This window comes from Porites lutea, chromosome 3 (genome assembly GCF_958299795.1).
Source record: "Porites lutea chromosome 3, jaPorLute2.1, whole genome shotgun sequence".
Lineage (NCBI taxonomy): Eukaryota > Metazoa > Cnidaria > Anthozoa > Scleractinia > Poritidae > Porites > Porites lutea.
Genome location: NC_133203.1, coordinates 50,250,269 through 50,261,263, shown reverse-complemented (window position 1 = coordinate 50,261,263; position 10,995 = coordinate 50,250,269). Strand labels below are relative to the sequence as shown.

At 39.1% G+C, this 10,995-nt stretch overlaps 1 protein-coding gene across 2 annotated transcripts; it reads left to right on the top strand.

The window, feature by feature from the left end:
• Positions 1-3,188: 3,188 nt before the first annotated feature.
• LOC140929880 (ASNSD1 upstream open reading frame protein-like) lies at positions 3,189-10,568 on the top strand. Of its 2 annotated transcripts, none has more exons than XR_012164809.1 (4): positions 3,189-3,509; positions 4,197-4,250; positions 8,894-8,969; positions 9,203-10,568. XR_012164809.1 is itself a non-coding variant. In XM_073379579.1 (4 exons), exons 1-4 carry the CDS (start codon positions 4,050-4,052, stop codon positions 9,271-9,273), a joined length of 279 nt encoding a protein of 92 aa, XP_073235680.1. In that variant the 5' UTR covers positions 4,047-4,049; the 3' UTR covers positions 9,274-10,568. The 2 variants fall into 2 exon arrangements, 1 of the variants encoding a protein (XP_073235680.1); XM_073379579.1 differs by lacking the exon at positions 3,189-3,509 and adding an exon at positions 4,047-4,127.
• The last annotated feature ends 427 nt before the right edge of the window (positions 10,569-10,995 follow it).

The window sequence follows — 10,995 nt, the reverse complement described above, 5'->3', positions numbered from 1 at the left end:
GTGAAAAAATTGTGGTTTCAAAAATATCTGGATTCGTGTGGAAGGGGCCTTCATTCGACTATTATACAAAGAAAAAATGTAATGAAGTACCCTAAACATTTCCGAGTGGGTTTATGACGGTGTCCTAATGGCAACAATTTTACCACTTAGTAAGATTAATTATTCAGTACTAAGTTAAAAAAGCTCTTCAAAAATAAACAATCATGAATCTCGAGTAGTAATGAATTACCCGTTTGCTCGTTGTAGTGCCGGTTAATTGAGTAAAAATACTGAAATTCGGAATGACTTTGCTTTACTGAAGTGGTTACAGTTATTTGTTTGTCGGTTCGATATATGTCAGTTCGGTTTGTAGTAATGAATGCTTCGTATTGGCTTAAATTTTCTGAAGAAAGAACACTCTCCAAACCCGAAAACTCATGAAAAAGTGTATTCTTTCTTTGCCCTTTTCACGCTGCTAAGTTGTTAACTGCTTCTTAATTATTCATTATTAATAATTATATCATAGTCCATAATATGTCCATAACATAAAATGCACATCACGTCATATGAATACAGACGTGAATATGAAACATTGCAGAACACCTATATCGCGAGATTTCGAGTGAAGCACGTACCAAAAGAAATAATCTCCGTAGTGAAAACTACATATATCATTCATGAACTTAATCCCCAGAGATCTAAATGGGTTTTATATAAAATGAAAAGAAACTTCGCTTGGTTTATTGGACGTTGACCACGTTGTGTCAAGCTTCAATGACCCAGTAGCATTGATCAGACCCAAATTACTCGAGTTACAGATTCAGTCGGCAGACAGACAAAAAAGAGCCGTGTTTTGCAAGATATTATTAGATAATTTCTTTTAAATAGAGTTTCCTTCTGCCCGATAACAAATAAAATTTCAGTATATCAAAAATGTGCATCATAGCTTGCACGATGGTATCTAAGCAAACTTTGGGGTGTGCGTGATTTACTGCATTTTTTTTTCCAAAACCTCGTCACTCAAGCAGTATATTTTGTATCTTGCGGTTTCATTACTTAAAATTGCTTTAAGACTTAAAGCTCAGATGCTTTGTAACCAACACCTGTCTAAGCTATTCATAAGTAAACACTGATTGTGACTTTGACGTGCAAGAGAAAAGCTCATTAGCTCCGAGGAATGGGATTAAAGTGTAAATACGGATTGTGGTAGTGCACTTTGACGCAGGATCATTCGCATAATGGACGCCATGCACAAGCTATACGAGAAAGGGACCACCACTTTTGATTACGAGAAAGAGATGGAGCGAGCTCTTAGCACGATATTTCGCAACCTTCGAGGAATGGAAGAAATGAGATTTCGTGTTGCTTCAACAAGGAGTCAATCTAACCCTGATATGCTTAGTAATGTGTGTTTGCAGTCAGAGCCAAATTGCATTGAGTCGCAACAGAACGTTGCTGAAATCAGCCAAGAACAAGTTGAAAAAGAACAGACTGCAAACAGTAATATTCAAGTGAAGTCCAAACGGCGATTGCCTAATGTACCGCAAGTAGCAAAACATAGAGGTGATCTTAGCTGAGTAACGTCGAAGTTGGAAATCGTCTTAATTATCTGAGTTATGAACTGGACTTCAAAGAGGGGCAAATTTCACCGATAATCGGTCGAAGTAATGAAATCTATACCCTGTAGTCTTGGAGAACAAGACACAAGAGACGAAGTTTATCGCAAAATGACTCAAGACTCTTCTTCAGGTGGTGTTTCTGATAATTTGTAACAGGTCATCCCGGTTGTTCTTATCATGGATTAGAAAAAGTTATCTCTTAGTTTTGAACCCGGAAAGTTGCGCAACTGCCGATCCAAGACGGATGAAGTGATTTTTCTTTTCTTTCGTTAAGAAGCCATAGTCGTAAATATAAACCGAGGACCATGGCAAATCTTGGTACGTGAAAGAATTTTGGTCGGCAGACAGTCACAAAATATTTAAAAAATTGCCCAGTATGTAAAGATGTTTGCGGTCAATCAACGTTTAATGAAAAAACATTGGCTAAGTCAACACCCAATGAGTTGTATAAACTGTATAATTATTGTAAATAATGTACATAATAAATTTTATGTCAAACCAACATTAACAGGAAACATTTTCTGTGGGTTACTTTACGTAACATGGCTTTTGTCTTTTTGTTCGGTTATCTTTCTTTTGACTGTTCTTCAGTACTGATCGATATCTTAGTTATCTAAAGCATTCAACGATCTGCGGACGGACACAAGACTTAATTGGGTACTAAGTAAATGCCAAACGAAACCACTCTAGTGTTTACACGAAATGAGACAGCTGACAAGGGCATTTTGACGCACGTTTCTATCGGTCTATTGTAAATTGAAAGAATGATCATTTTTCATAAAGATATCAGTTCTTAAACATTTGATTATAAGTAATCATGCCAGCAAAAAATGAAAAGAAGTTAATGAATCGAATTTTATTGGCAAACACTGTAAAGCACACCGGGGGTCACTTATTAGACTTTTAAGTCTAATAATATAAGTTGCCTCAAGCAACATGTTGAGAGTTTCTGAATGAAAACTATGCATGGTGTGACCTCTTTAGTACGTTTAGATTGGGACCGACCAGGCTTCTTATTGGGGAAAAAGGGCGAATAGCGGGACAAGTGCGCAAATAGCCTGCTACAATCTTGGACAAAATAAAATGGAACAGCAAACCCCCCTTCCCCCCAAATCAAGGATGAAACCGCCCGAAGGCCAAAAACGTGCCATTTTCCCATCCTTGATTTTGGTGGGGGGGGGGGGGGGGTGGGGAGTCTAGGTTTTTCATTTATTTTGTCCAAGATTGTAGCTAGCAAGCTCTCCAATAGCCCACGTTCGATGTATTAAAATTCTAACATGACTCCGAGGTTTTGGGGTCAAAATTGCAAATTTTTCACGACTCTATTGTCGCGCAATTCCCAGAAGAGACATGAGAACCAAACCAAATATTAAAAAAAATGACCGGAAAGTCTGGGCCAGTCATGTTAGAATTTTAATGTATCGAATGTGGGCTATTATGGCGAACTAAGCGAGTCGCGCTCCACGCACTCGCGTCTCCTTTCGCATGTAGCTCTCGCGTGATTTCTCGCGACTCCCCCAAATGGAAAGCTTGTTCGCAGGCTAGCGCGTAAAGAAAACGGCGAACAGAGCGGGGATTATATGGGAGAAAGGAAAGGCTCGCTTCACTCGCCGACGTTTTGCGTTTTGTCTACCAAGGAGCCTGGTCCCAGGCCACAGACGTTTGTGTTTTTCTGTTTAGACCCTGTACGACACTGATGAAATAACTGAGGGATTTTCTTCGAATTTTATACAGTCAAACCCTTAGCGACACCCCCGTGGAATGTATAAATGGCTCCTCAAAAGCGATTGGGTGACTGTTCTGTTTACAACGAGTTACTGAGAATGGGGCAACGCTGTCAACTGGGAGGAACAGCTAGGACTCACAGCCTAGTCAGGATTTTCAATGCGTATGCGCAAAGGAAATAACACTGTAAGTGTAACAGCTGTTTCGCCAACTTTATAGGTTCATTGGCATAAATTAGGTTGTGTCAGGCTAGGTGCCCCTTAAGCCTAAACGAGTGCAATTTAAAGCACTTCTTTAACTGTCAGCTCCACACAACACATGTAGTGTGAAGCTGGGAACCGAACGGCAACTCTCCCACGGCATGTGCTGGAAAGCCTAAGAATTCTCCGTTAACTGGCCGCTTACTGAGCTTGGAGCGTACCATTAAATTGGGCTAGATGGGTTATCAAGGTAGTCACGCCGTTTTCCCCATTCTTGCACTGTATTCGTAAAATATTCAATATCTTTTAAAAGTTCCGTGAACTGAACAAATTGATTTAAACCAATCCTTCTTTTCTAATTCAAACCAACTAAGTGTAGAAAGGCTAATTAATCCCTTAGCGGAGGGCGGAGTCCAGAAATGCGTGTCGAGCAAACTCTTGAACGAGGTAGACTGGTTACCAGTAGTCCTTGTCAGTGATTGGGGAATCTTGATCACATGACTGTTAACCCTGGCATTATTTCAAAATGGCGGACGGAGGAGAAAAACAGAGCAGTACAAATTTGCAATTACTTGACTCGCAGATCTCACGTACTTTATATGAGGTAATCAAAAAACAACATTTATCGATTTTTCCAGCTTAAGACGTGCTAATTTCACTTTGCTTTCTCCAGATAAGAGAATTAGAAGTTGCCAACCACGAGCTCGGATGCCTACATGCAAAAAGTGTAAGACTACTTAAAATAGTATAGCATTATCGCGCCATGAGGGGTAGGACCCTGGGTCACCCACGGAGATGGTAAAATGGGTAGAGCAAAGTCAAGAATCTTCCTCAGGGGTTGGGGAAGTAACAAGACAAAATCACTTTGGTCACGTGCTTCTCGAAGAATATTCCCCTAGTGTCTACACCTTGAACATCTACCATTTTTTTTACACCCTCCTGCTCCTCCCTCCTTCCCTCCTAAAGATGGCTGGAACTCGGGCCCTTTGAAGAATGAAATCTGAAGGGTGAATCTTTCGTCAAGGTAAAGGTAAAAACCTGGGTAAAGGTGAGCCGCTGAGGGCTTAAAACTCTGACCCTGTTTAGGACAAAAAAATGTATATCCTGTTCAGGACAAACAACAAAATGAACACCGTCTTGTTTAAGTCATTTATTGGCAATTGCAATTGAAAATTTTCACGTTATAGTCATTGCTTTTGAAGACTTGGTGCACAAATAAATTTCACTTAACAAATCAACTCAATCATGCAGACAATAACCTGTTTACAATTAGGACAGACTCGCATGAAATTAGATTTTCTGCTTAGGACAAAGAGCATGTAAACCATACCCTGTCCAGATTGCACATCCCTGTATAGGCCACATAAGGCAGTACCCCCCGGGCTTCTGTATAGGGGTGACAATTTTCCACGGGCGTAGAGGGAGGGTGAGTTTTCGTTACTCAATTAATTAGTCAGCGGTGTCCTTCAACGCTGCGGTAGGTACTTGATGTATGGGAATATATATTGTATTGATTCCAAGTGACGGGGATGATTGAATGGGGCCGGAATTCAAAACCAAAAAAAAAATGCTTCGATTATGGGGAATGTTTTGCCTCCCAATAACAGTGTTGTCCACAAGTCACAAGTACAGTAGTTGGATGTAACTAATTTTATTCACGATTCACTCTCACTTAGTTTCATCGCAATCACGTTGTCTCTAAAAACTAGAAAGCATTTTTCTTTGTTCTATTTTAACGCAACTGCAAATTCCGAATCACGAATCTATGCTATAACCCGGTATTTGCCGAAAAGAAATAACAGTAGTAACAGTGGTTTGTAGATTCTATTTTGATATTGAAGTTATTAGGATCATTGTATTTGTCACGCATTCTCTTGTAATCAAAAATATCCAATACGACAGAGCATCATTTTTTTTAGACCCACAACTCGAGTCCTGCAATTAAAGCATAGTACAAACCAGGTCAACCAATCGACGCTTTAGTTTCGACATTGTCAAATCAGGGGGAAGGGAGGCGGGGCTAATTCGAAATTAGGAGCACTTTTAAATGTTTTAATTCTCAGAAGGGCTCGCTTCTGCTAGAGAGTGCTTGCAATAAGAAATCATATCAAAGAACATCAAAGACGAAATCCTATCAGTGTTTTAGTCTTGGCTGATGTCGAAATGTTGTTAGTTTTGTTGTTGTGCTTTGATGAGACTGGGAAATAAGGCAAGGTTGGTGTGATGTCTTAGCGATTTTTACAGACTTAATATAGGTAGAAGTAGATGTAGTTGGTGTAGATAATAATTTGAATCGTTGGAAAATCATGTCTGTTTTACCTTAAAATCAGTAACAATCAATTCAACAAATTGCTAAACAAAACACCACAAACTTTGTTTTTCCAACACCCCTGGCCACTCTAAAGATCCGGAGACTTTCATGTTTAACTGTCAATCATGAGCAGTACGAGCAAACTTAACTTTCTGTGCAATTTTACGCTCTTCACTTAGGGGCCAACCATTTAACTCTTGAGGGGGAGGGGGGGGGGGCGGTGATTTCTGGTCATCAAGAATATTTTTTTCTAGCAATCTGGTGGGCAGGATATTTTTTCCCCTTTTTTTCCCATAAGCTTTCTATTACATTTGTGCTGCATGCAATTTTTTTCTTGTGACAAGCGCTTGCAGGAAATGTTTTTTCAAAATCACCCCCCCCCCCCCCCAAGAGTTAAATGGTCGGCCCCTTACATAAAAATGAGAAAAAATCAATAATCCTGACCAACTTCCAAAAATGCTGATAAACAAAATATAATAGAAACTGGTGGGTTTAATTTACTATTACCTTCAACAATCCATGAACGCAATGTCTGGATTCAGAGCTTTCTACTGTAAAGGGGACTCCAAAGAAAGTAATGGGGATATTTCCTCTGTTATGTTAAAAAATGGGCTGACCTGTATGTGCAAATTAAGAGACAATCAAGGAGCCACTTCAAGCAAATAACCACAATAATTTGGTATGGAGACAGTTTACGAAGGATATGAAAACATGAAGATACTTATCTTTACGTCGAATTCAAAGAAAGATATCTGTCGATCAAATCAGTTAGACTTTCTGCGTCTCCTTTATGGACTGCAAAACAGTAATTCTCCGAGAAGCGAACATTGTCAAAATTTCCTTGAAGAAGTGCAATCCCTTTTTCCCTTACTTTGTCCACGGAAGACTTCATAATTGTCACTTGAAAACCTTGATCTCGCCCGTCTGGTTTTCCGCCAGATTGCGAAAAAGTGCCATAAATAAGGTAAAAAAGTCGACCGGAAGCGCCTCGAGAGGAAGCTCAATCATTTAACCGGAAGTCGCTCTTCATTTTGCCAAACTACCGCTGACTAATTAATTGAGTAACGAAAACTCACCCTCCCTCCCTCTACGCCCGTGGAAAATTGTCACCCTCTGTATAGTTGGCTTGATTTCTTGCTTAACACTGCTGACATAAATTACAAAAGCACTGTTGCAATTTAATTTCTGTAGATGATCAATGTGTGGTTCCAGAAAATATCCATACCCCCCCCACGGATGGTTAATGGAAATTCCTAGGGGGTGGGGGGGCTAAAGGGTAGAATTTTCCGAGGGGTACAGGGGGTGCCCACGAGAATAATTTTCCACAGGGTTGTAAAAGACGCGATTGATCATACGAGACATACTTAAGTATATGTGGATTATTTTGATTTGTAGCACAACAAAAATTAGAAGTAGATGCCCTTTCGAGAAAAAAGTGTTGCGCTGGTTATTTCATTTTTCCCTGTTATAAGTGCGGCGCTTATACGAGAGTGCCGCATATTAGAGAACAGCACATATTTCAACTACGGGTAAAACACTGAGGGAAATATAGAGAGAATTAAGTGAGGCGCGTACTAGGTATGCACAATTTAGTTTAAAATATGTACACCTCTAACAGTTATGTGAACCTGGATTCTAGAGTTTCCCTACATTAAAACTTTAGAACTCCCGAGTTGGTCGAGGTCTAATTTTGCAAGGGTATCTCTTTATATCAAGTGCCGTAACAAAGGTTGTGCGTTAATTTGTAGCACCTATTAAGTTATTTTTGGTAAATGTGCGGCGCTTATTGGAGAGCAGCGCTTATTCAAGTAACAGTGCTTAATCAATCATCAATGGTAGCTGTAAATAAGCCATGAGAAAAATGGGGAAAAAAACCTACCAGCTTTTTTCCTAGGAAGCAGTGTCACACTCTGATCTTGCCAGCTATGCAGGCTTATGATGGTTCAGGATCAGAATTATTTATTCATTTAAGGCTTCCAGAAGCAATATAGTATCATCATTCAATAAAAAGCAGTACAATTAAAGAGCACCTGAAGACGTACATCCACACTAAGGCCCTGTTTATATGGAGGAAACCTGTTCCTTGTAGAAGGTTCACCCTAGGCTACACAGCCAAGTCAACTTTAGCAAGAATTTCTATGCAAACAAAGTTGACCCCTTTGCTTGGTCAACAGTGCTCATGCATGCTCTGATTGACTAAAACAGTGCAGGCACATGGTTTGATTGTGTCGCCTTGATGGAGTTGACCTAGTAGGGCAAGGTAAAGTGTTTATGTGGAGAAAAGTTGGCCTGGCCAGGATGGTAACTTCGCTGCGGTTCACCTATCTAGCAGAGGCAGCTTTTTTGTTTCTCATGTAAACTGTTTGTCAGGTTTTGAAGGGAAGTGTATGGTAAGTTGGTTGCCCTGGGTAGCTCAGGTGGGCGGGTGACCATTTTACCGAGGACAAGTTTTCTCCATGTAGACACGGCCTAAGGTTATGATAGGAAGAGACTGATAAAACCTGTATTAATCTACCTTATGCCCACCAACCACTATTTATGTTGAGTTAGTTACAAGTATTGAGCAGTAAAATAATCATACCTGTTTAGTTATCATTTTAGCTGCAATATTATTATTATTCTTTATCAGCAACAGCAACAGGAACAGTACTTTTACAAAGTCAAGGAAATGTTCATTAAAAAGTTAACTAACATGAACAAAAGTGCCATGTTATATATTGAGTTGTTTTCCAAATGTTTCAGGCCTGGCCCTTCACCAGGGCTTGCTAATGTCACTAATTCACTGTGCTGGGCCTCTTTGTTTTGCATATTTTTCCAGTGGTAATTACATCCCTGATTTTACAAAGTTTTGAACATATTCCCCACCCCTTTCCTTTGAATCCCGTGGTTGGCCCTGTGACCCAGCCCTGGGGCAAGCTGATGACATGAGCACTATAAGACGGTTTTCAGTGAGCAAAGTAGAGCATACTAAGCTTAACTAAATGAAATGCACTGATGTAACTATGTATTTGCTTTTAAGGCTAATAACCTTGTCCATCCATTTTTTTCTCTTTGTTCAGAAAGTGTATACAAGACAAGGAGCAGGGAACTTGTTCTTTCTTTCTAATCGTTCTCATGTTGTTGGTCAATTTAAAAGTAAGTGAAAAGTAAGATGGGTAAGTTTTATGCACAGCTCTGTACATTTATTATGCATTCATATTTCGACTTTATTCATGTCAACTATTTGTTTGAAATGGTATCAGATTACTTCATGCTTAATAAAGACAATGAATGTATGCAGTTATGCGAAAATCTTACTTTTGATATTATGTTTATCTTTACCAATATTTCTTGTTTATTTGTTTGAAAATTCTTTTTCTATTTTCCAGGGAAACTTGACGATGTGAAGAAAGAACTTAAACAATTGAACAAACAAAAGGAAGAGGCTTTAAAGTCATAGTACTGTTGTGTTAATCCTTAGCAAGGAGTGGAGACAGCAAGAGTATTAAATAACCAAAGTTGGGAAAGAACTTTGACAATTGAACAAACTAAAGGAAGAGGCTTTAAAGTCATAGTGCTGTTGTGTTAATCCTTAGCAAGGAGTGGAGACAGCAAGAGTATTAAATAGCCAAAGTAGAGAAAGAACTTTGACAATTGAACAAACTAAAGGAAGAGGCTTTAAAGTCATAGTACTGTTGTGTTAATCCTTAACAAGGAGTGGAGACAGCAAGAGTATTAAATAACCAAAGTAGAGAAAGAACTTTGACAATTGAACAAACTAAAGGAAGAGGCTTTAAAGTCATAGTGCTGTTGTGTTAATCCTTAGCAAGGAGTGGAGACAGCAAGAGTATTAAATAGCCAAAGTAGAGAAAGAACTTTGACAATTGAACAAACTAAAGGAAGAGGCTTTAAAGTCATGTACTGTTGTGTTAATCCTTAGCAAGGAGTGGAGACAGCAAGAGTATTAAATAGCCAAAGTAGAGAAAGAACTTTGACAATTGAACAAACTAAAGGAAGAGGCTTTAAAGTCATAGTGCTGTTGTGTTAATCCTTAACAAGGAGTGGAGACAGCAAGAGTATTAAATAGCCAAAGTAGAGAAAGAACTTTGACAATTGAACAAACTAAAGGAAGACGCTTTAAAGTCATAGTGCTGTTGTGTTAATCCTGAGCAAGAAAGAGAGACAGCTAGAGTATTACAAGACAGCCCATCAGTTTTTACTCATTTGAATCCTGCTCTGTGCCTGTTACTGGAACCAGCAAGGCACATTGAATATGACATATACTGGCCATTCCTATTCGGGAAAGATGCATGCTGTTAGATCAAAAGTATTGTTCTAATCACATTACATAGCAGTTTTTCAACGAAACGAACAGTTTATTAATTTACTTTCAGCACAAGAGCTCTTTTACTTTTAGGTATACAAGGAAAGAACAAGAAGTGTGCAAATTTTTCACCCTTAATGATGACAGACAGTAGGAACTGACACCAAACTGAGTGAAACATAGAAATAACCATTCAAAACATCAAAAGAAAGTCTGAATAACACAGCAAATTAATATAAAACAAGGAACAGATTGCTAAAGAGTTCTTTTTTGTTGTTTGTTGTGTTTGATGTAATGCTTGGGATACATACTTGCATTTACTTGACACAAAGCTGTGATTTTGTCATTTACAAGGTAAGCAATTTGTTTTGCTAGTGTTAGTTCCATAGCAAATACAAGAATGCAGACTTGGGAATAATAGTGAGTTTACGCAGCAGGCCCCAGTTGTTCAAAAGGTAGATAGCGCTGTCCACCGGATAAATCACTATCCAGTGGATAGCGCAATTAGTTTTCGTACTACTTATCCATTGGATAGCGATTTATCCGGTCTATAGCGCTATCCAACTTTTGAATAACCGGGGCCAGGACGGCAGAAAGAAGGGGACGGCAAAACGCTTGTGTGTGACAAACGTGACAGGGCTATTACCTGGGTGTTTTGTCGTGATCTTAACTTACATTAATGTTTTCTGGTCTTTTACAAAAAAGATCTGTTTAAAGGAGGGTAAAATTTGGCGAACAGTTTTTTCAAACAAAATTGTCACGCTTGTCACAAAAGGTTTGCCATCTTCTTTCCTCTCCCGTCCTGTTGCGTAAGCTCACTATTAACCGAATGAACAGTAGTGACACAGCCTCTCTGAT